Source organism: Aedes albopictus, chromosome 2, assembly GCF_035046485.1.
Source record: "Aedes albopictus strain Foshan chromosome 2, AalbF5, whole genome shotgun sequence".
Taxonomy (NCBI): domain Eukaryota; kingdom Metazoa; phylum Arthropoda; class Insecta; order Diptera; family Culicidae; genus Aedes; species Aedes albopictus.
Window position 1 is genome coordinate 358,657,158 of NC_085137.1, and position 26,562 is coordinate 358,683,719.

Below are 26,562 nucleotides of genomic sequence, written 5' to 3' on the forward strand. Positions count from 1 at the left end.
AGTGTCTCTAAAGATTCCTCCAAAGATTCCCTAATAGAGCCCCCGATAGACTTCCTATGTAATACTTCCACGGAATCCGACTCTTCGAGTTCTACTGGGATTCAGAAAACACTCTAGGGGTTTTTCTGGTCAATCTTTCACTGATTACTTCAGAAATCCCTCTGAAGAATTTCCACAAGTTTCTCTTCAGAAAATATTACATGGATTGCTTCTGAAATAGCTGCATGAACTCCTTTAGAAAACCCTTCAGCAATTCCTGTCAGGAAATCGTCCTGGACTTCCATAAAAAAAACCTGCAGAAATTCTTTAATAAAATCAGGCATGACTTGCTTCTCAACGCTTCTCAATTTTGCTGCTCTGTCAAGTTCTCAACGAAAATCTTCAGAGATTTTTTAGAGTTTTTTTTTTACAAAAATCGCCTCTTGAGATTTCTCCAGAAATTTCTCCTAAGATTCCTCTAGATTTTTATTCATGGATTTCCACTGAAATTCCCCAATGGGTTCTTCCAGAAATCGCTCCGGGGATTCTTTCAAGTAATCTCCTTCAAATTTCTTCAGAAATTCCTGCAGCGACTGCTTCAGCGATTTTTTCAGAAATTGAAAAGATTGAAACTGAAGATTTCTAAAAATGGTTTTATTAACCATTTTTTAGAAATCTTCAGAGATTCATTTCCAAATTCCTCCATGGATGTCTACGGAAATTTTCCCGGAGATTCATTACGAAATTCAAAGGATTTTTTCAATGTTTTCCCACATTTTTTTTCCAGTGATTAATTTAGGAATTTCTCGTGGGGCTCCACTGAGAATTGACAAAGAAATGTCACCAGGACAAGCAACTAGGGCCTTCTTCAATGATTCCTCTAGAGTTTATTTTGTACTTTATTTTGGCGGTTTCAGGAATTTCATATAGAGATTCCTTCGGGAATTCCTCTAATTACTTCTCCATGTATTTTATCAGAAATTTCTCCAAGATTATGAACATGGATGCATCTAGGAGTATTTTTCATGGACTCTTTCAGAAATTCAATCAACATTTTCACACAAAATATTACCTGGAATTGTCTACAGGAATTCTTCAAAAAGAAAGCAGGTCAGTATAAATTTCGATTCAGGAAAAAGGGCCATGGGTTACTTCAGGAATTCGATCTGAAAATAGTCAGAAGTTTTGTTAAAGTATTTAACCAGAAATGCATCTAAAAATATCTCAAGAAATATTTTTTAGGTATTCCACTAGGGGGTCTCCAAACACTTTCTATAGGTATTTCTCTAGAAATTTCTTCAGGATTCCTTCAGATGTTCTCTTCCAGGGATTTTTCAAGAATACCTCAAAAAATTTCGGTTATAAATTGCTCCAGAAATACATTTAGAAGTATTTCAGGAATTCATTCCAACATTTTTCAAGGTATCCCTTTAAAAATATCTCATGAGACTATTTCAGTATACTAAGGATTGTTTTAAATGTCGATAAAAAAAACTACAGGAATTGATTCACAAATTCCTTCAGGGATTCTTTCAGAAATATCTCCAAGGATTCCTTCAGACATGCTTCCAGGAATTCTTTTAGAGTATTGGTCATGGATTTTGATTTTTTTTTTCAGTCCAACAAGTGCAATTTCTATATAACAAGTTGGTTCTGTATAGAAATAAGTTTCACTGGATAGTGTTTTGTTTTTAATTTCTTTGCAAAGAAATTGTCATCTAAATTGGACAACAATTACCCAAATAATATTCTTGAATTGCGTCCCCGTGAATTCAATTACACGGGGGTATACCAGTACAGGGAACAGTATAGTAATTTTACCATTTGATTAACTGGCCAAATGACAGAAGAATTTACCTACCCTACACAAATTCTCCGGCATAATTAATTCAAAGGGACGTGCTGTCAGTTAACCCATTCTCATATTTTAGTAATTAAGACCTGGCCGAACTGTGCAGCCAGGTTCATCGTTTATCATTTTCCAATTAACGACATATATGCACTCATCAAAACCCACTGAATGAGGTTAATTATAGTGATGAAGTATGCCCTCCGACAACCTCAACTATCCAAAGTGAGAGAGGTACAACCGGTGCACACAAACCTCACCCCACAGACCCGGACGCGGATGTCACGTCCTATGATGTCAGTCTCGGCAAACATACGACGGTCAATTCCGTTTATTACCCAGCTGGCTGAACAAACATTTTCCCAGCCCCGTCACCACCCAGGTGAACTTCCTCCATAATTCATTCAGATTTGTCTTCCTGAGAAGCTCCAGGAAGCACGATAATGAGAGTGATTACCGCCGGACGCTTAGGTGATTATTGTTCGTTAGGAGCACACTGCTCCACGGGGCCGTGCGGTACCAATTAAAACTAATGTCTCCTCCAATTGGGGGGAAACAAAGTGCCACCTTTCACTCGCATTGTTTTCTTGGAGGGTTCGTCCTACAACAACATCCGAAACCAAAATAGAAGCAATTAGGAGAGAAAGGTAAACTCGGACGCACCACAAAAAAGCAACATGCTCTTGCCCCTCGGAGTATGTCCTGCAGACGAGAGCCGCCCACTCGTAACTTCCGGTTCAGTCCAGCCACTACTCGGGTGTTTTGTTTTCAAAACCTGCTCTACCCCACGATTGTTTGCTGTTGTGAAAGGGGAGCGAATGTTTACTTATCTCTTTCGCAGGATAGGTGTGGATCCTATAACTAGCAGAGTCAACAATGGAAAAAAGGTTTAAGAAAAACATATATCCGACGGAATTACGAAAATTACGTATTATAAAGAAATTGGGACGGACAACTGGGCGTAGCCAGCTTTTTGAAGGAGGGGGGGTTTGCTCGGTAAACTTAAAAAAAAATAAACCAACTATCTACATGTATGAATAAGCGTAGCACCAATAAAGGAATATGAACATCACCACTGACCTTTTTTCTAGCTACTCGTTCCTAATACACCACTTACATCCGGTTTTTTTGTACACGGGAAGTTTTTTTTTGGTTATTACTCAATTGTTGGGGATAGTAACTTTTAGTACGACCATGTAATAATTGAGAGCAGTTTTTTTGTTAGTAGCTGCAAACCTGCAATGAATTTATTCATTTTGATATATTATAACATACTATTGATCTGAATATATGTAGGTATACACTATACAGACCTTTTAAGTGTGAATTCCGCGCTTATGGGCACGCTCAAAACCAAAACAAAACGACACTTGTAAATAGATGGGGTGCATTCAGATTTGTGTTATAAATTTTACCATATTGTATGTCTTAATTCATCTGTACCATCCTCCGAGGTTCTTCTATTACTTTTTCAATAGTTGCAAAAGTCCTTGAAAAGTTTTCACCTATGAACATAGTATTAGATTTAGTTTTGTTTTACAGATCTAGCCAGGAATTCTTTTGCTTTAACATCTGAATATCAAATATTTACAATTCTTCTCACAACTTTCCTAGAGGATATATTTAAAATGTTTTGAATTTTATTAACAATTGTTCCACTACATAACATATTTCCGAAGGTTTTATTTCTGCGATTCTTTATGTACCCAAGCAGCACCTGCAACATCATCCATAATGTGTATTTCAATGCTTTGATCTAAAAGAGTTGCTTTAAGCACACGCAACTTCCATCTTGTCAATCAAGTTGCATTTAAACTCCGAGTTTTGTAAAGTTTCGGCTTTTATTCATAGAAATCACCAAATACCACGTGTTTGGTTTGACATCGATTCGTGGGACGGAGCTTACATATTACAGGTGATAAAACAATTAGCTTGCTTAAAATCTGCTTTTTTTATCTGTGTTTACGAGGTTTTTAGCCCTAGCCTAGTTCATCTCACATTTTGCGAGTTTGTCGGGAGTGGGATTCGATCCCAGGTCCTCGGCGTGATAGTCAAGTGTTTTAACCATCACACCAGGTCCGCTCCCTAGCAAAACATTCTTTAATTGAAGAGTTTAATATATTTATGATTTTAAATTTACTTAATATCTTTTTGCCTAGTTTGTTTTAGTTATAAGTTCGGCAAAAAGTAGTTGAAAGCTAATAGAAAATAGTTTATATTACTGTTCCTATCTTAAATTTTGGTCGATTCAATTTCAATATTTTTATAAAAGTTTTACCTAAATTATGTTTGAAGTTTCTTTGATTTATTACCTTTAGAATAAGACCTAGGTTCTTGAAGTCTGACGTGAATTAGCGGAGATATGGTTTTAAGAAGATTTTTGGGCAAACCCAAAACTTTTGATCGGGAGTGTACACACAATTACAGGGGATGGCCAAAATTTTTGGGATAGGCAACTTTTTTTCTCTCACAAAAATGTTCAACATGCTATAACTTTTCATAGAGTGCATCAAAAATTCTCAAATTTTAACTGTTTGTTTACCTATTATATGTGCAAGATTGGTACAAATTTGAGCGTGATTTGTTAATCTTTAGTTAGAACCGTTCTGGGAAAACACTATTTTTTGGACAACTAGTTTTTGAACTGGCATATCTCTGAAACCAGTGAACCGAATTGAATGAAATGTTTAACGTTTATCAACAATATATTGATACTTAATACGACGCTATTAAATGTAATATTTTTTCACGATAAGTTATACCGGTTTGACATTTTCACCCATATAGAGGAAAACAAGTCAAATTTACATTACCACACAAAAATTACTAAATGTGCTCTTCCTTCAATCCAAATAGGCTCTAATATATCTGAATAGAGATATCTTAAGAACATAAGCAGAAAACCTTTGGATATCAACACTAAAATTTAATGACATTGATATAAAAAAATACATTTTTTCAAGAAAGATCCAAAAAGAGTCAATCCATGATAACTGTTTTCAACGTTCAAAAAGTACCTATGTTTTAATGACATGAGAAGCATAAATATATTGTTGATAAACGATCAAAAGTTCATTAAATTCGGTTCACTGGTTTCCGAGATATGACAGTTCAAAAATAAGTTGTCTAAAAATAGTGTTTTACGAGAATGATTCTAGCTTCGCGAAACATTAACCAATCGAGCTCAAAATTGTACCAATGATGCACATATAGTGGGTAAACAAACAGTCAAAAATTTTTGATGCACTCTATGAAAAGTTACAGCGTTTTAAACTTTTTTTTACAGCGTTTTAAACAGAAACTTAATAAATACTTTTGGAATGAAAGAGAACTTGTGTCACAACGCAACTTACACTGCTCGATAAAATTTTACAAAATTTGGTGTTATGGGATGAGAAAAAAAATAATAGGGGTTTGGGACCCTAGAAGTGTCATAGTCAAAGAATTTTTGAAAAATATTGGACCGGGCCTTCACAGTTTAAAACCGAAGTTTGTATGGAGAACTTGGGGTGTTCAATTGATGTGTGCATTAGAACGTGCCGTGCATATTTTTAGGCGTTTTCGGTATTTTGGTTGGTTTCGTTATTGTCTAACGCCTAAATATATGCACAGCGTGTTCTAATGCGGATATCAATTGAACACCCCAAGTTCTCCATACAAACTTCGGTTTTAAACTGTGAAGGCCCGGTCCAATATTTTTTAAAAATTCTTTCACTATGACACTTCTAGGGTCCCAAACCCATGTTATTTTTTTCTCATCCCATAAAAAAATTTAGTGTTGAACGGTGTTATTAACAAATTAAATATTAAACAAAGGAAAAAGAAAGGGACCTAAGAAGTCTGGGAGCATTGGTTATCAAAAGATTAAGGTGAATATAAAACGAAGCCACACCTTGAATTTTCAAAAGCACAAATCTGAAGAACCAATCATCGCACCGAGCCGAAAAGTTGATCGATTGGTCACCCGCTGGTGGTGACCAATCGATCAACTTTTCAGCTCAGTATGATATTTTGTTCTTCAGATTTGTACTTTTGAAAATTCAAGGTGTGGCTTCGTTCTATATTCACCTTCACACAATTCATGAATGCTAGAAGACAAGTAAAATGGGAAACCTGATTGATCTGTAGTCTAAATGACCAGGTGACAAATTATAACAGCAAAAACTCAGAAGACTAAAGATGTAGAATGACTAGATGACCAAATAGAAAGAAAACGAGAATACCAAAATACTAGAAGAGTAGAGAACTATAAGACTAGAACATCAGTAGATCAGAAATCCAGAAAACCATAATATTATAAGACCTACTGATCAAAAGGTTAGAAGACTTGAAAACCAGTGAGACTGAATACCAGATGACCAGAGAACCAGAAGACTAGACTTCCACAAAGTTAAAAATAAACAGAAGACCAGATGATCAATAAGTTATTAGAGAGAATTGCAATCCGAGGAAAAACTAAAAGATCAGAGGATCAGACTAGGCTTCTGACTAGAAGACCACGTAGTCAAAAGGCCAGGTGTCAAAAAATCTTCAAGAGTAGAAGTCTATAGAAGCATGGTCCATATAGAGAAGAATCTGTAATAATTGGTAAACAATTTTCAAGTCACATAAAATCAAAGTTATAAACACGCGGGTATTCAATAAGAACATGCTGAAAGTGACCAATTATCGGTCGGCACAGGAACTTTTTTCCCACCTCGGTTGGGGAATTTAAGCCACCGCGTCCAATAAGCTGAACTATTGTGGCATGTCCCGTTTTGATATTCGCATCTAGCCAGCTAATTACTATATGTCAAGTAATCAGCTTCTGCCACGACGCGCCGTCTCCCAGTCAGGTGCAAGAGAATTAATTAACCCCAAGACCTTATCAGGTTCTGCAGACTAGATCTCACTGGGTTGCAAGCAACCACTATTTAGAAATCTTTGCCTGCGCGTGTATAAAGCACCACATCTGCAAAGCAGATGTTCCGAGGTTTCACGTTCCGTATTACAGAAACGACAGATATCACCCTGAATCTGGCCAATATTTTACAAGTGATACCTGCTAGTTATTAGGCCAGTGTATGTACATAGAGCTCTCTTGTTGAGCTCTAAAAGCTTTTTGGCTTTATAAGCATTTGGTGCATGAAAAAAAAATAGACTCGAAAATAGAAATGCTCTGATATTGCTCAAATTCGGTAGGAATGATCTTTACCAAAAATAATGACACATATATTTTTTGTTTCGCCATTAGGCTGGCCATTTTTAAAAAAAGGGTAAAGCATTGTCCAGTTAGAATCCGGACGCAAAGGATAATTTATTGTGACGCTCTCAATGATCATAATCATATTTTTTTCACTGCAGTCTGATCATAAACAAGTCCTCTATTGGTGGTGAAAATTTCATCGATTTTCTTGCTACGAGTGAAAAGTTATTTCAGATTGAAGATAAGTGAAGGAAAAAAATTTTGCACAAACACGCTGAAAATTAAGCGTGGTCAGGTACGACAGTCGCGAAAAATGTTAATGTCTCCATAACCATTATGTGTGATGTGCACAGATGTTATTAACCATGCCATGAGGAAGTGCCCAAGGAAGATTGAAGTTTATGTTCATGGATAAATCTGCTTGGAATTCCAAGATTTGCCAGGAAGTTCGAGCTCTGGACATCGTTTTCTCATATCACGATTTTGACACCAAATATGTACAAAGATGATAACCTCAGGAATCGCGTGCTGCTTTTCAAAAATGCACACAAGGGATCTGTAGAGGTTTGAGCTAATTTGGTGAGCTATCACGACAGCCTGAGGTGTGCAGTGGTGTCATCACTGTTGGATAGTGTTTATTAACGAAAAAACACTCAAATTTCGCTTCTTTGGAATTCACTGAATAGCCCTTAATTTCGCAAGAAGAGAAATATTTGGCAAAGTTTCTTTGGAATCCTGATCAGATTGGTAGAGGGTCTCAGGACACTACAGAGATGACCTGATTGTTAAACAAATCCGCCGAAGGGGTTGATGTTAAAATTTACTACCATTGTGCAGATTTTTAAGGAAGTAATCACGGAAAAAATTAGTAAATGTATTAAAAATTAAATTAAATAATTTTAATGATATTTTTCCATGAAACTACAGTAAATTATCTTTGTTTTGAGGGCTTCACCTTTTCTGTTTGTTATTCCACCTCTGAGATATAAGTGATTATCTGCGTCCGGATTCTAACTGGACAATGCTTTAGTCCAGAAAAACGATATTTCTCTTTTTTTTAATTTTTGAACCAATTGTCCGATTTTCAATCTTTTTACGAATGAGAAGATTATTAGTTTTAGATTAGTTTTTTTTCTTTCTGTATTAACGAGATTTTAAGCCCTAAGCTAGTTCATCTCGGGACCCACGTTTTACTTCCCTTTCGAAGGAAGAACTCACATTTTGTAAGTTTGTCGGGAGTGGGATTCGATCCCAGGTTTAATTCTCGAAACCTGAAAACTTGAAAAAAAGCTCGTTTTATGTACTCAGCATTAACGTGGTACTGGTGGGGGTGGGCCAACCGCGCGACTGCCAAAATATCGCGAAATAAAATAAGTAAACTTTAATATGTAAAAATGGTCAAAATATCAGTTTTTTATGATTTTCACAATGTTGGACCACAACGACTATATTTTTTTATATTTTTTACGATTGTTTACATATTTTTACATAACATATCCAAAAAAATATAGAAATGCTCTTCAAGTCGAGCTGCATTTTTTTTTTGAAAATTTCATGTTTTATGATCATATGCGTATGGCATGACCATCACTTTAAAAATGCATTATATTAATTTTTTAAAATTTATTTATCATTGCTTCAGGCATTTCTTCAGAAGTTTTTTCTGAATTCGATAAAAAAACGATCATATCTGACTATATATGTCAATGGTTCAGAGGGCCGGCTCCAGAGGCACGTTATCCTCCATTCGGGACATTTGTGCCATTATGTCAATGGTTGCTCCTCCGTGATTGATCTTAGCTGGTACCAATTGCAATGAGATCCAAATGAATAAGGGCTGGCACACTCCACTTATTCTTAAAGTGCAATTTAGGCAGTTCATACATTTTTGATCAAAAACGGCGCCGGCCACGTCCTTATAGTTAGTTGGGAAGGGAAAGGAATGTTAGAGTGTGCTGGTTGTTGCTACTAAAGACCGAGATCACCTCTGCATCCCCACAACCAGCACGGACTGGGGTATTTGTTAGACGGAAAGGATGGGAGATCTGGGAGTCACCGTTGGGTCGGTGATGCGATCCATGGATAGGGGGTTATTTATAGTGTTCGTAAGGTGATAGATTGTGTGGTGAATGAGGTGTCAAGCGGCACAGCACGCTTTGGTTGCATAACTTGTAGGCGTTATATACACTGTGCTATGAGTGGAAATTGGAAGGGAGGGAAACGACTTTTTTCCAATTCGTTTCTGGTTCTAGCGATGGCTATGAGCATATGAATATACATGAGTTGTATATGTAGAGAAGAGAGAGAGAGAGGAAGTGGATAGAAAGATACAAAGTAGGATGAAAAGGGACGGGCCAGGGATTGAACCCATGACCTTCTGCATACGAATCAGAAGCGGTAGCCACTAGACCACCAAGCTCGTCTACCATACCATGCATACGTGATGATTTCAAATCGATTTCCGCTCTATTTTAACCAAAGTCGCTCACTTCACACCTCTCATTATCCGTAATCGATGCTCCGATTGAGCTGATTTTGTTTACTGTAATTCGCCTACATATGATATGTCAAATAAGCAATGAGAAAAAAATTTTAAATTGTTTTTTTTTCTCATTAAAAAAAAACATTTTTTTCATATATTTTTTGAAATTTTGCTTAAATTCAGAGGATTGTCCCTAAAACTCGCCAATATCTTAAATTTTATCAATCTGAGGTAAAACCTGAATTTAGAAGATCGCATTGTATTATATTTATGGAAAAAGATTTAATTGGTTAAACAAAACGCAAGATAAGTGTTCCAATTATGGCTATAGTACCAATTATTCGCCATAGTTGATTTTCACCCGTTAACGATGTAAATCAACAAGACCATTTTTGTGAATAACAGACCGCGTTCACAAAAGATGTTTGCACTCATTTAAACTCCACATATTGCTCAAATTATGGTAGAAATAGATCATTTTCCTAAAAATGTTGGCTTCCTTGTACCCTTTTTCGCCAGAGTGTACCAGTTATGGCTAAGCCCATAAGAAATGCATGGAAATAGTGTGAAAAGCAACCGAAGTTAAAAAAATGTGGTCATAATTCATTGTCATATCATATCATTGTCACACGCTGTAATAAATACTAAAAATAGTTTTGGAACCGTTTCTATATTTTTCCTGTAAAGTATTGAAACTAAGCTATCTTTTAACATATTGATGACATTCGTTGGTCTTCTCGTTATTTTTTACAAATAGTTTTCCTTAGGTAGTGCCATAATTGGTACAGGCACCCTTTTCGAATTTTAGTTAATTCCATATTTTAAAAATTTGTTAAGCTCAATATTGAGTTAAAACTCAAAAACTGTTCTGCTTAAAACTTTTTGAAGCACGGTTTCGAAATCAGCGCTAAATTATGCTTCAAAAATTGTGGTCGTTGACAGAAGTTCACGATTTTCGTTCTACACTAAAACCTCATTTTATTTTTATGCACTTTTAATTTATGCACCTTTACGCTAAAACTGCTCAGCACTAAAATCTGTAAGACCTACTCATAAATGCATAATTCCCATACCACTCATAAAATGTGTAAGAATTACACATTCACAAAATCTACTCGTATATTATTCTAGATGTGAAATGGCTATATTTTTTTATTCGAGAAGGTCACTAGTAAACCTAGCTAGATTGCCATACAAAAAATGCAACTTAAAAGATTTTGTGGACGCAGGAGCAGGTTTTGTGAGTGTGTAACTCTTACACATTTTATGAGTGATATGGAAATTATGCATTTATGAGTAGGTCTTACACATTTTAGTGCTGAGCGGTTTTACTGTGTTGTTTATGCCCTGCATAAAAAGAGGGAAATTTACTCAGAAACAATATTGTGCATAAGAATATTTGATAATGACGGGAACTATTGAAACGGTGGCCAAGGGGTGTTTACAGAAGAGAGCAAAGGAAGGTTACAGGTTCGTTTTTGGGTGTTTCCGAAGGTCTCATGTGCGTTACATGGGGTCCGAGTGGGCTTAAGGGGGTTTCGGAGTCATTTCAGGAAGTCTCAGAGCATTTTAGGCTGGTTTCATAGGCGTTACGGAGGTGTTATTAGGGGTTTTGGTATAAGAGGATTTTTTGAGGCATTATATGATGTTTCAGATCATTTTCGGCGTGATTCAGAGGCATTACGGAGGAGTTTTCGGGGTGTTCGGAGCTTCTCAGGTGCGTTACATGGGGTCCGAGGGGGTTTTAGGGGGATCCTGGAGGCATTTCAAGATATTTCAGAGCATTTTTGGTGGGATGCAGAGGCGTTACTTAAGCGTTACGAAGAGTTTTCGTGGGGTTCGGAGTCACTCAAGTGCGTTACATGAAGTCCGAATGGGTTTAAGGGGGATACTGGATGCATTTCAGGATGTTTCAGATCTTTTTCGGCGTGATTAAGATGCGTTACGAAAGCGTTACGGATGAGTTTTCGGGGGGTTTGGAGCCCCTCAGGTGCGTTACATGAGTTCCAAAGGGGTCTAACGTGGATTTTGGCATTTTAGGACGTTTCAGAGCCTCTTCGGTGGGATTCAGAGGCGTTACGGAGGAGTTTTCATGGGGTTCGGAGCTTCTCAGGTGCGTTACATGGGGTCCGAGGGGGTTTTAGGGGGATTTTGGAGGCATTTCAAGACGTTTCAGAACATTTTCGGGGATTCAGAGGCGTTACGGAAGCGTTACGGAGGAGTTCTCAGGGGTTTCGAAGCCTCTCAGGTGCGTTACATGGGGTCCCCGAGGGGTTTAAGGGGGATTTTTGAGGCATTTCAGGAAGTTTCAGAGCAGACTCTGAAATACTTTAAAACGCCGCTCAAACCTTTTTCAACGCCCTTTAAAGGCTCCTGAGATCCCTTGAATTGCCCCAAAAGCCCCTTGGAACGCCCCTGAAACCCACCCAACAAACATTTTTGCTGTACAAGAGTGAAAAAAAGAAAAAACCACTGTTAAGCAAATTATAGCTTAAGAGACTTATTCAGCTAGTTCTGTTACTTGGGCACTTAATACTATTGAAATACCCCAGAATTCCCCGTAATCCCATGAAAACGCCAAACAATGTTGACAGAACACGCTTAAAAGGCTCCTCAAATCCCCCGAAACAATCCCTTAAAACGCCCCTGAAGCCCCTTGGAACCCCCTTTTTAGGCTCTCTGGGAACTTTCTGGAAACCCCCTTAGCAAGTCCTCAACTGCCCAGGAGCAAGACCTGTTTTCGCGAACTAGAATCTCTAATTAAAGCCCATACCTAATTTTTGCATAAATTTCCCTCTTTTTATGCCTTTTTTAATGTATGCACATTTTTAATTTATGAAGTTCCAGCCATGTGCATAAAAATAGGTTCCAGTGTATTTTGTAAACTAGTGTTACCGTTCTTAGCAAATTTTGTGTTATCTGTTAGCACTTTAAATGCTCGTAAAAATAAATTTATCTTTATTGAATATGATAAAAGAAACTTACAAGAATAACAGTTTGAACCATACTACGCTAAACATGCGATGGCACAAAAACGTTCTGATCTAGTGCTTTTATTTTAAATTAACCCATCCCATATCCTAGAGCACTATTTACCATTAAAATACTCAACAAAAAGCGGAACGGTATCACACAAATTGAGAAAAACATCCGTTAGCCAGAATGGGTTGGCGGCTCATCCACAGTGGGGAGCTAATATTTATTCAAGCATCCTTCGTAATCAAGCACTTTCCCGCTCCCCTGCATATGGTACGTCACCCTCCAGGCTAAGTGATGATCCACCCGTTTCCCCCCAACTCTACCGCCACAGATGCTAACGTTTCACAATCACCGGGTCGGGGTTATAGTGCAAATGATGCTAGGCAGTGTTCGCCGCCTGGACTCGTCATCAGCAAGTACCGGCCACCACGGGGCAACCTTGACACGATGTGTTTACCGTAAGAACCGAGTACACGGTCGTAAGTGAAAATTATGATGTAAAGAGAACAGCCAAATAAAAACAAATACTACAAATATTCCTGGTCGGAGAGTGTGTGTGAATATATAGTGTTGTGGAGTGCGCGGGTTCGGGGTCGGGTGGTGCTGCTACACCAGAGTGTAAATAGGAAACCGAGAAATGAGCCGGCAAACAAAGTGCGAAATTCCTCCTCAAGCTATCGCAAGACTACTACGGCGGCTTCTCGGCAAGTTCACGGACCGGATCGACACCAGCAGCAGCAGCCGTGTGAAAAGTGCAACAGCCTCAAGCGAAAAGCGCTAAGCTAACTGTGATTCAGGCGTGGGACGGGTGCCGAGCACCTGTGAGTCCTGCAAGGGGTGGACCTGAAATATGGCCGAAAAATGGCGCACGGCTTTCACGATAATCCGGAAACGGTAAGTTCTTCTCATTGAGGGTTACGAATGATGCGAGTTTCCTGCTTTCTGCACGAGGAGAGTGCTCAATATTTGAAGAAAAACATCATTATTTACATAGTGCAAGATTGATTTTAACGATGTGATTCTGTTGTATCTACTGCTTTGTTGGAAAAGAGCAATCTTAACCTGGAGCATTGGAAATGTCAATCCAATAATAAATAAAAATACGTGACAAATAGTAGATTCGTTTGCTCGCCGTGATTTATGAATAAGCGATAGGAGCATAAAATATACAGATGTATATTTCTTTTTGATTGTCGTGAATAATTAGATGGATTGATTCTGCTTCATTGCTGATCGAATGGAATAAATAATAGTGAGGAGCTCCATCTTAGTGAATACTGTGCAAGAGTTCACTACATGTTATTTATACAACAGAAGACTTTTGGCAATTTTTTTTTTATATAAATATTCAGATTACTTAAAAGAAAAATATGACGGAGGCCTTTAGCACTTTTTCTATGATGATAGGCCCAAATGGTTTAGTTCTTGCTTCTATCAGGTATCAAGTATCAGTAGGTCGGCTCTAGAGGCACGTTCAACTCCATTCGGGAAATTTGTGCCATCGCCATGAACACGAGCCTATTCATCATTTACCTGACGGAGAAGGGAAGGAAAAAGGATAGGACATGGGAAAGGACAGGTAAGGGAATAGGATCGTCATACTCGCAAAAGCGTACCACAATGGGTTAACATGGTGTCCTGAAAAGGACATTGTAATAACGCATAAGCGTACCACAATGGGTTCGAACAGCGCCCTGAGAAGGGCACTGTGATAACGCATAAAGCGTAAAGAGAGCCTATAGCTCTTTACCACAGCGGGTCAAGAACAACAGAACGTCCTGAAGATTCAGGTTTCTGAAGTCAGTTTCATTTTATAAGTGTTTACCGAGTACTCGGAAACGAAATTCCGCAAAAACTGGACAGTTACATATTAAATGATACGAAGTTCCATAATCGCATTCACAGCTATCACAGGCAAATGAATCAGCTTGCTGAATATTCGCTATGTGATAATTGAGTCGGCAGTGGCCAGTCAATGCTTTGACCAGCATGCTGCAATTCTGCTTTGACAGATTTGTTAGATACTTTGTCACCCCTAGAGATGGCTCAGTACAATACAATTTTGTTTGACGACATGACTCCAAACTATTCCAGTATTGTTTGTGCTGAGTGGCAGCCCAGGTGTCAATCTGAAGCTTTACCCAACACTTGGATACCGGAATAGCTGGCTCAGGACCAATGAATGTGATGCTCCAGTGCGAGCTAACTCATCAGCCAATTCATTTCCAGCGATGGAAGAATGGCCAGGTACCCATACAAGGTGAACAGCGTTTGCTGAATTCAGCTCCTCAATTTGAGTTCGACAAGCGATAACTATCTTCGACCTGGAGTTGGCCGAAGCAAGTGCTTTAATAGCAGCCTGGCTATCTGAGCAGAAGTATATTACTTTGCCCATTACGTGCTGCTGAAGTGCTGATTGCACTCCGCACATAAGAGCAAAGATTTCGGCCTGAAAAACGGTGCAGTGTCTGCCAAGTGAGTAAGACTGATGCAGCCTTAGCTCACGAGAATAAACACCAGCACCTGTTCGACCTTCGAGAAGGGAGCCATAAGTGTAACATACGATGCCGTTTGAAATACTTCTTTCCAGATAACCAGATGCCCACTCTTCCCGGGAAGGGAATTTCATGGAAAATGTCCTATATGGGAAATTACAAGCAATTGTAAGATCACTTGGAGCAAGGACTACTTTGTCCCAATTCACCAAAAGTGGAAACAACGAGGTGTGTGTTGAACTGCGGTTCACAGGAGTTTCCTCTAGTAAACCGAGTACCCATAGACGGTAAGTGCAAGAAAGTGCTTCTTGTTTGAGATGAATGTGTATTGGAGCAACGTCAAAGAGAACTTCGAGCGCTGTCGTGAGAGTTGAAAAGAACGCTCCAGACATCGCCATTAGGCACATTCTTTGAAGATGGCCTAACTTTGATTGGATCGTTCTCATTTCGCCTTTTTGCCACCACACAAGACATCCATAGGCCAATATTGGCCGAACAACAGTTGGGTAAATCCATTTGATATACTTGGGTTTTAGACCCCAAGTTGTACCAAAGATTCGCCGGCATTGCCAATTGGAATACAAGCATGTTTTATAAGTAAAAATGGTGTAAATTATCCAGATAAGATGCACCAATGCTTCTTTAACACAACATATCTCATTGAAACAGGTAAATTTACATTTTTGTTTAATTTTCGTTTTATTTTGTACAAAATAAAACGACTCCGTACTTTACCAATACAGGATCCCATATTTTATCTCTTCTGGTCATAGTTGCTACTAGCGATGGAGAGGACAGGAACTAAATTTGTTTCAACTTAAAACCATTACTCATTAAAATACAACGAAATACCAATGAAATAGCGTGCGTGCCAGCTAAAATTGACTTACGACACATAAGCGATCAGCAGAAAAGGATAAAAGACAGTTAGATCCGAAACATATGCTGTATTTGGAGTATGTTAGTTGGCCTTCCAATAAATATATTTACTTTGAAAATCCTAATTACAGATGTTAAATGAATTGAGCTTGATTTTGTATGAAAACTTATTGGACACGGTGTAAGTAGGAAAACCGCTATTATTGAGTTGCCTCAATAGCGTATCTGCTATGAGATTCCACAAAAGCGGTGACAAGACTCTCCTTTGGGGGCATCCACAAACAGTCAATTTCCTAATCCCTGCTAGACGCAATGTCAAGAAGAGATATCGGTTTTTGAGCATTTGATGAATCCAATTGGAAATCATTGGAGACTGACTCCGTGCGGCTTCAAATATGGCATCGAAAGGCACGTGGTCAAAGGCACCCTCGATATAAAAGAAAACACACAAACAAGGTTGCTTTTGAGCGAATGCTTTCTCGATATCGTAAACAACCTTGTGTAAAAGAGTCACTGTTGCGAATAGTTCCTATGCGTTAGGCTCTTCGTGGAACTGGCAACCCTGAAACAATAACGACGAGCGCTACAATGGCTGCCTATTGATGAATTGGAACGATAGGGCAGTGCGTTTCAGTTCGTGGTAAAAAGAACTGCAAGTCGTGTACCGTGCACCGCTGTTAGGATATTAGCCGGAGAATTCATACTACAATTTTGTTTTATTTGTTATTATTTACCTTAACGTTCAATAAATTGCAGTTATTGAAGCTGCTTGAAATAGAAGCTGCATTCAAAATGGTATTCTAGTTCCGAATGTACCACACGTCTCAACAAACTTCAACGGACCCGAATGACTTCCATTCAGTTAAAAGGCCCTTAAAATAAATTAATAATAATAATAATACACAAACTTCAAAAAGTTGTACGTATCGGTATCGATTGGAAAACGCCAAAGGCGAAGATACACAGAATACACTTGTAAATCGCATAATGCGAAACCATATAGGTGATAATTTTAACTAATTAACAACATCTTCATAATCCCGTCCTTATTTAGCCTCAAGTGAGACTAAAGAAGGGCAGCTGATTGTCTCGGAGATACACAAGGTCCACTGCACCATTGCTCCGGTTAGCGCAGTAAGGGCAACATACTGTGGAGGTCGCCCTGGTACTCCACAGGCTCCGTTTGCGGATAGGTTTTTCTTAGACCCCCCTAGCCATTCATTCCTAGGCACGATAAGCATGAAGCCGCATCACACCATGAATTAGGGGTCACTAATTGGCGGACTCTTACCACCGGAACAAGCGGTCCGTAGTGTTGTTCTTAGCTAATTGAGACAATCGCTATCGACACTATCTAGGCTGATCGAGAAAAGAAGTTAATATTGATGATCAACTTCATACGGGCTCGAACAGCCGTCAGATTATATGGGATTCCAGAGCCTTTTCAAATCGTTTTAAAACATTTAAATGGATTTCAGAGGAATATAGAGGCCCACTTGCTTCTTTTATAATTGCTCATCTTTTAATAACGCTGTTACCTTGACAGCTTGTCTAGCACATGGCTCGCATATATCGGCTCGCGGGACGAAGTCGTTGCAAGATGCGCTAAGCTTCTTGTGGAATTTCCGTATTTTTTGGGAACGGTACAGCAATTCCATTTCTTCACGGCAGAGCAATCTTCTATTGGGGCCACAACGAGCTCACCCTGGTCTAGTAACGCTGCCTTGAGATTCTGCTCGTATATTCTGGCCAACACATCTCCTGCAGTGCTACGATGCACGGTGTCAAAATTTTGATTATTATCGAACTTTCATGTACTTCGGATTTTTCTTCAGAAAATATCTGCTTACCGGCTATATTTTATAATTGGAAAATTTAAAAATATTCCATCGGGAAAATTTTGATTTAGCTAAGTTTTTAGCTGTTTTTCTTACTAAAATTCATTAAATACAATTTTGAGCCGGAAAACGTCCCATACAAAATGTATGGAAATTTTTTTGTCGATAGAATATTTTCTAGTCTTTCGATTATGAAAATTTAGCCCAAATAGAGTCTTGTACCCATAAAGCCGAGGCGGTAAACGCACGGGTATTCAGCATGACCATGCTGAGGGTGACGGGTTCGATTCCCGGTCGGTCCAGGATCTTTTCGTAAAGGAAATATCCTTGACTTCCTTGGGCATAAAGTATCTTCGTGCCTGCCACACGATATACGCATGCAAAGCTGAGAAGCAGGCTTTGTCCCAATGAGGACGCTACGCCAAGAAGAAGAAGAAGAGTCTTGTACCACTTGGGCAGGTGTACCATTTTGGGCACTTGCCGCTATAACTTGTAACGTTTTGACGTTTTTATTCTGTTTAAGTAAAATAAAGTTTGAATTCAGTTAAAGTAAGTTGTTGGTTCATTTAAATATTTTGGATTTTCATCTTAAAGGTTGTTTTTTTTTTTAAATTCATTATTAGTTTTCATGATTATTTTAGTTAATTTGTAGCTTTTGACGTTTTTGTCTTTTTAAGTAAAATCTTATGTGAATTGGATTCGTTGAATTTGTCTTTGAGTTTGAACCGTTTCATTTATGTAGTTTAGATTATCCGTTTCATATATGGTTTATGTCTAGGCTAAGCTAATGACGATTCATGTTATGTATCTTATAGGACTTTTTCGATGGCGTTAAATAGTTGTTACGGCCATGTGCGATTTGAATTTGGCGCACTTGTAAATAATAGTTTGTAGATTGAATAAACGACTGCTTCAATAGCGGGAAATTTACTGGACAAGAGAATTAGACTTGACTCCATCACTTTAAGTTAGAGTCGGCTGGTGAACAGTTTTTAGTTTGGAAAGTTTTATTTTGTGGATTTTGTTGCCAGGGGCAGACACTCTGCTCCCTGTGCACGTATTTGTTGTTTTCAAAGCGTCCAAGAGGCGCTTTTTATTTTGGACTTCAAGTCATTTTTGCTGCTCCTCGCTCGCCAAAACTGGCAGCCAAACGGAGCAGGGATCACATCCGGCCTACCCGCGTACGGTTTAAGTACGATCGGGCAGAGTACCGGACCGTCGACGCTCCCCCTCCGCACCTTTAATCCGGCGAACATTAAGGAGAGCAACGTCGACGATTGGCCACGAAGAAGTACTGACACCGAAAAAGCCTGCGCAGGTACGTCGTTTTTTAGTTCATGACCATGATCACACACACACACACACACACACACACACACACACACACACACACACACACACACACACACACACACACACACACACACACACACACACACACACACACACACACACACACACACACACACACACACACACACACACACACACACACACACACACACACACACACACACACACACACACACACACACACACACACACACACACACACACACACACACACACACACACACACACACACACACACACACACACACACACACACACACACACACACACACACACACACACACACACACACACACACACACACACACACACACACACACACACACACACACACACACACACACACACACACACACACACACACACACACACACACACACACACACACACACACACACACACACACACACACACACACACACACACACACACACACACACACACACACACACACACACACACACACACACACACACACACACACACACACACACACACACATTTGACGAGTATTTTTGTGAAAAAGAATATAGACTAAAATGAATTCAATTGTTATTTTTTCGTGTTTCTATTGTTTTTGCTTTGTTTGCCAAATTTATTCCAATAAATTCACTTCAGTGATTCCTAAATGTTCACTTGTTGTTGTTTATTCTGTTCTTTATCTCTTTTTGTGTAAATTTCCGTTTTTCCGTTATTGATTCGTTTCGTTTATAGATTTTGGAGTTTTTAGTCGAGCCAGCGGCCGTTTTAGGGAGCCCTTGAGATAGGAGTCGTTCAAGTCGGGCAAACTTTGATATGAACCGGTGCTCTCTCGTTCGCGAGAGTGGCGCAAAAGCCATCGCGTTTTAAGACTTTCTCGAGCGAATTCGACGAACGGTTACAAACTAAGTCAATTTCAAACCTAATGATTTGAATTTTTGTATAGAGTTAGGCACGTACAGTAGCTAACTCTATACAAAAATTCAAATCAATCGCTTAGAAATTGACTTAGTTATAGCTACAAATGCCCAAAATAGGTACACCTGCTTAAATGGTACAAGACCCTACTAATCATTTTCGAAGAAAAATTCGAGATACATGAAAGTTCAATACTAATCGAGATTTTGACACCGTGCGATGTCGAACCCGCGGTCCTTCAGTAGATCAGCGAGTATGCGGGTGCTCCCAATGGATGGTTTTTATAGCTGGCTCGTAGGGCCGGACACCAACGTCCTACTTTCCGGAGGACCATAGGGCACAGTGGAACTTAGAGTCCTTCCCTGGCACTCGGATGTCTATCAGCCGCCCCAAACATGGGATGGGATTCAGACGCTCAGATTTGCAGAGGCAAAACCCCATCCCACCGAAGGGGAAGTTTACTGTTGCCATTGCATATATTTAGCATTTTAGAATAATGAAAAAGCCGGTTATTTCTTACAAATCTTGGGGATGATTGACTCAAGCAGTCCTTAACGAAATTCAGCGCCTCATGTGAAAATCTCTTTTTTGTTTACATATGTTACATACAATGTATGGTAAAGTTAGGCTTGAATTATATGTTGGCCAAAACCGATACTCCTTACTGTATTGAAATGTTTGTACATAAAACGTTAAAGGAGACGCATGGTTACGCATCTGCAACTGAATCATCTCGATAAGTCAAGCAAGAGGTCTTAAAGACATGCGTTCATTGACAGCACCTAACTCAACAAAATATTCATATAAGCAAAGTAAAGAATGAAATGAAAAGGTATCTGTAAGCACACCTTCTACAAGGACGATTTCACACCGGCGGCGAAGACGACGCGATGTCTGCTGAAGGACGACAAATAGGATTCAGCGCTTTCAACGAGCAGCCAGCAAACATCGAAAGCATTATCCTGTCTGACGCGGCGTCGTCGTCGGTTCTCACCCAGGTGAAAAATTAGTTTGAGATAGGTTCTGACATTCTGACAAGTATGCGCGTGGGGGGCTTCAATATGTATGTAGGTACAACGGACGGTTCAGATCCTTCGGACGGAGCACGTACCTACTTTCCAACTAACCTTATGGATCACTGAAAACTGACAACGTATGTCGTCGTGGATGATTTGCATTCGACGAAAGTTGCCGTCTAGACGACGGGAGGTTGGAATTGTGATACGTTTATAACTACTTTTATAACACAACAACATCAGCTGTATACTGACATTTGTCTTCTTATGTTCTCTTTCTTTGCAGCTTGGCTATAAAACATGCAGAAGACAACGGGCCTACGAGAAGAGACCCAGCTAGTTCCGATACGCTTTTCGATGGTGAACAGTAAGTACAATGCCAAATAAATGCCTGTTTTTCGATATTGGTTCGTAAAATTTGGTCAATAAAACGAGCGGGTCGATTAATCATACTCGCGGGGTTGATCGATTCGTTCCATTTGGATGTTGGTTCATAAAAATCGGCAGCTTGTTGAGTGCACCCATGGAATACAAAACAGGGAGCAAGATTTGGAACACTGAGCTCTGAGCGTCATCCAAGAATAGTTAGTTTTCAACTTCCAATGATCCAAAACCGAACTTTTTCCATGTAGCTCATTATGATCCATTATAAGTTCAAAACTCGAGGAGTCAATTAGTGATGAAATCGTATGAAAGTTCCAGTTTTTCTTATTTCTTTCTATAATACTTATGCTGTTTTTTCTGGAATAAAAAGATGAAGTTTCAACCGGATGGCGGCAAAGCAATCGATCTGGCTATAACATTTTTCAGTGCTTTTATATTATTTCGATTTTTATGGTGTTTATTAACCTTTCAATGACAATGAAAACTTTGTGCCAAAACATTCTAATCCACCGAGGAAACCTTTTCCAGTTGTGCACAAATCGAATCAAACTACATAAAAATACCCAAACATCGTTCCCTCCGTGTAACATCCATCTACTTATCATTCCAGGCCAAGTCTAGAGGAGATTCGCAGCTGGGGCAAAAGCTTCGACAAGCTGATGTGGAGCCCTAGCGGGCGAATGGCATTCCGGGAGTTCCTGCGCTGCGAATATAGCGAGGAAAACATTCTCTTCTGGCTGGCCTGTGAAGAGCTCAAGAAGGAAACCAATCACGAGGCGATAGAGGAGAAAGCTAGGTTTATCTACGAAGATTATATATCGATTTTATCACCGAAAGAGGTAGGCATCTCGTTTATCCCTCGTCGTCCCTAGGGGGACCGGGCCGCGCTGCAAACGGGTTCACACGGGTGTCTCCTCCGGTGGGAATGGCCTTCTGGACTTCTTGCGGGGGAAATTCTTCCACCGAAGCGCCATCAGGGGAGAGATTGCGAAGTGTGAACATTGCAACGCAGCCCGTGCCTTCTGTGTGGATCCACTTAATTAAAAGTTGATTAAATTAAATTATTCCTGTCTTCCTGTCCTGCGCCATGGATGGTTCTTTGCGCTAAACGATGACTTACCCGTTTGGATGTCGCTCGCCGTTGTGCCGTTTCTGGTGCTGTTGGATAATTTGGGACGCTACTATCACTCTCTCACCGGCAACAGGTGTCGTTAGATTCTCGAGTACGGGAAATAGTTAATAGGAATATGGTGGAACCCACACCGCACACATTTGACGAAGCTCAACTACAAATTTATACACTTATGCATAGAGATTCGTATCCGAGGTAAGTCATTTATTTTTAATTAAGGTTTGCTCCGTGCCATACACTGTTTCGGAAATTACATCACATAAATATTACAACCAGGGGAGTGGTTCTACATTCTACAGAGTGTAGAGTGATGGTAAATTCATTAGATGAAGCAAGTGTATACTCTTACTGAAGGAAGTTTCTGAAACTTTCGCTATAAATGAGAAAGCGCATTATATCAAGCAAAGTTTCTTGCGAAATTCGCGAAGGAGTTCATTTATAGCGATTATGGTGGCTTCGTGGTCGTGCGGTTAGTGTCGCCAAGCATGTTGTCGCATCGTGCTGGGGAGCTCGGGTTCGATTCCCGCCGCAGCTGTCAGGAAAAGTTTTCGGTTGTGTCACTGAGCGTTGCATGCTAGTCCGTTGTCTAGTGTCGTGCTTCCTTCAAAGAGCAAATACTGTGAATACTGTGTTTTAGCATGGCAATTTGCTCTGTATTAGAAACACGAGTGCAGTGCAATTTCATGCAGCTTCTTCTACGAACCGGCGACATAAGAAGGTTCTCCTCTGAATCTTTTCTTTTATTTATTTGAAAACTCCATCGGTAGTTGCGTTTATTTTCTTCGAAAATTTATCTTAGTCCATCCTCAATTGCTTATCCTTTAACAAATACGCGTATTTTGGGCAAAAGGTTATTGCAACCATAACAAATTGCAAGTGCTCCTTAGAAAATCAAAAAGCGCTCCATAAAGAATGAACATATGTTCAATGAAAATCAGAAATGTTACCCATGGATCTATAACATTTGGTCGAAAGACATTTAGTCGAATGACGTTTGGTCGAATGACATTTGGTCAAAAGTACATTTGGTCGAACGGACATTTGGTCGAATGGACATTTGGTCGAAAGTCATTTTTTGGATAAAGAAGCATATGACATTTAGTCGAATGGACAATTCGTCGAATGGACATCTAGTCGAAAGGCACTAACTGACGAAAAGAGATGTGAGTGGAAATAGTAGTTTACGCAACAAGGTGCAGAATGAAGATTTTTTCAGCACGAGTCGTACATTTATCCAACGAGGCTTGCCGAGTTGGATAATTACGACGAGTGCTGTAAAAATCGAGTTCTGCACCGAGTTGCGTACAACGTTTTTTGCACCTTCATAAATTACCACTTGAGGATTGTTTTTAAATAATTTTTTTATCAGACTGCACACTGATGTTCATAGCCATGATTAAGGGAGTCTGATCATAGCAGGTTATACTGTGTAGTTGTCACAATTTTTCAAACCTGCGTCCGGAAAGCATCAATAAGTTGATCAAACTGAAAACAGTGCTGTAATGGTTCATTACGCAACGTAAATCAGTGCTGTAATGAACCATTACAGCACTGTTAATATGGTGTGGGAAAGTAGGCCTTTTCCTGTCAGATTTGCGTGAGGTAAAATGGCCTATTACGATGAGAAGTTGCAAAAATAATATTATGGATTTCGGTATCATAATTATTTATATGTTATTGAACAAGCAAGCCTCGTTGAATAAATGTACGACTCGTGCTGAAAAAAAGTTCATCATTTTGCAACTTGTTGCATAAATAACCATTTTGGCTCGCGTTCAGTTCATACGCAACACTGCGTCAAAGAATAGCCTATGTTTAAGGACAAACATCTTGATATCCCACTTCAACAGTGCATCAGAACTTCAGACGCACAAGTCTCAAGAAGCAAGCTTCAAACAACAGTGCATTTTATAATGCTGTTTATGCTCACTTATAATAAGCTTGAAACAAGAAGATCAGGTACGCTGGTTTTGTTTACGAAGAGATTTGTACGCTCGAAGTCGCGAGTAAGTGCCAAAGTCGGCCATTGTGGTGGCCATTTTGGGATCCTAACCAATCTGTCCTTAAAAGAAGGAAAAATATCCGATGAAAAAGTCTGCAGCTATAACATCCAACTATCAAACGGAAGAATAGCTTGTATTCAAAAGGAGAAATTGCTTCTGAAACATTCAGTAGTTGGTACAGGAAAATGCAATGAAATAAATAATCGTGAAAGAATAGCCTATGTTTCAAAGAAGGAAAAATTCATGATAAAAAGACAGCAGCCATTACATTCAAACATAGTACAAATACGAATTTTGAAAGAATAGCCTATGTTCAAAAGAAGGAAAAATCATAGATGAAAAAATCACGACCATAATGTCCCGTCTTCACTCTCAGTACAAATAATACACTTGAAAGAACAGCATATGTTGAAAAGAAGGGAAAATATTTGATGGAAAAGCAAGTATGTTATACACAAAAACGCAATGAAATGGTGAAACTGGAAAGAAGAGTCGAAACCTACACTGCACTACAATGCTTGCTTTTTAATGTTTGATATAATTAACACGATTAAATTGCTATACGACTTAACGTCCATTCGACCAAACTTACTTTCAACCGAATGAGTTCAGTAACATATGAATTATGATACCGAAATCTATAAAATTATTTTCCATTCAAAACTCTTCATCAGTTAATGCCTTTCGACCAAATGTCCATTCGACGAATTGTCCATTCGACTAAATGTCATATGCTTCTTCTTCCAAAAAATGGGTTTCGACCAAATGTCCATTGAACCAAATGTCCGTTCGACCAAATGTACTTTCGACCAAATGTCATTCGACCAAACGTCATTCGACCAAACGTCATTCGACCAAATGTCATTCGACCAAACGTCATTCGACCAAATGTCATTCGACCAAATGTCCTAAAGCCGGAAGCGTGGACCTCCCGTACCAAACGCTTCCAGATAACGATATAGATATTTAAACATGTTCGCATGTATTAATATGGTGATGTATACGGTGATTTGCTAAAAATATTGATTAGTGCGCCAGGAATGGTGATAAGATTCTTTACTGGAAAGAGAATAAAGGATTAAATAATATTGACTGAATAGGGCATAAGTGATACGCTCGTTACAGTTACTATTTTTTACACATGGTATTATCTATCTATATATATAAAAATGAGTTTGAAGTTCCTTTGAGGCAACAAAACTCAAGAACGGATGAACCGATCGACACTTGGATCGACATGACTCTTGCACGGTTCGGTTCGTATTCGTGGTGGCTGTGTTTATAAGTAGAAAAAGTTACGAAAATCAACGAAAAAGGTAAGAAAATTTATATTGTACTGATTTTTTGTGAGCTGGGAAGAAAATCAACCGATCGAAATAAAACCAATCTAGAGTGCGGTGGTGTTTTGAGCCCTACAGTTGTCAAAACAGCACAGCTTGGCACGGTAAAGTTTGCCGGGACAGCTAGTCTATATATATAAAAATGAGTTTGAAGTTCCTTTGAGGCAACAAAACTTAAAAACGGATGAACCGATCAGCATGACTCTTGCACGGTTCGATTCGTATTCATGGTGGCTGTGTTTATATGCAGAAAAAGTTATGAAAATCATTTAAAAAGGTATAAAAATTGTGAAAATACTGATTTTCATGAGCCGGGAATAAATTCAGCGTGCTCGAAATGAAATCAATCTAGAGTGCGTTGCTGCGATGACCTCAACAATTGTCAAACCACCACAGCTTGGCAAGACGAAGTTTGCCGGGACAGCTAGTATATATATATTAGGCCTGTCCAGCTTTTCAAAAATGTTCTCTGATTCTCAAGTCCACCCCCATATTTTGATTGGCATCCTATAAGAAGTAACTGGTCAAAATTTCAGCCAAATCCATTGAAATTAAGAGGTGCATCAAATCAATTTTGTGTTTTTCGACTATTTTTGAACTTCAAAAAATCATAACTACACTAAAACTTGTCAAAACCTAATTCTTTTGGCAGAAATTGAAAGCTATACTTGTTTGCTACAACTTCTCCGAACAACGTGTGCCAATAAAATTGAAGGAAACATGTGTAATTATCACATTTGTGATTAGAAAA

At 39.0% G+C, this 26,562-nt stretch overlaps 1 protein-coding gene across 4 annotated transcripts in view; it reads left to right on the forward strand.

Moving 5' to 3' along the window:
- Positions 1–26,562, forward strand: part of LOC109403791 (regulator of G-protein signaling 17) — a 165,719-nt gene that overhangs the window by 127,059 nt on the left and 12,098 nt on the right. For 2 of the 4 annotated variants that reach the window (XM_062852833.1, XM_062852834.1), the window contains exons 5-7: positions 21,239–21,319; positions 21,947–22,175; positions 22,542–22,663. In XM_062852833.1, coding sequence (XP_062708817.1) covers positions 21,239–21,319; positions 21,947–22,175; positions 22,542–22,663 — 432 coding nt within the window. Of the gene's footprint in view, positions 1–12,805; positions 13,369–21,238; positions 21,320–21,946; positions 22,176–22,541; positions 22,664–26,562 lie in introns of all 4 variants that reach the window. The other 2 variants (XM_062852835.1, XM_062852836.1) reach the window with 2 other exon arrangements.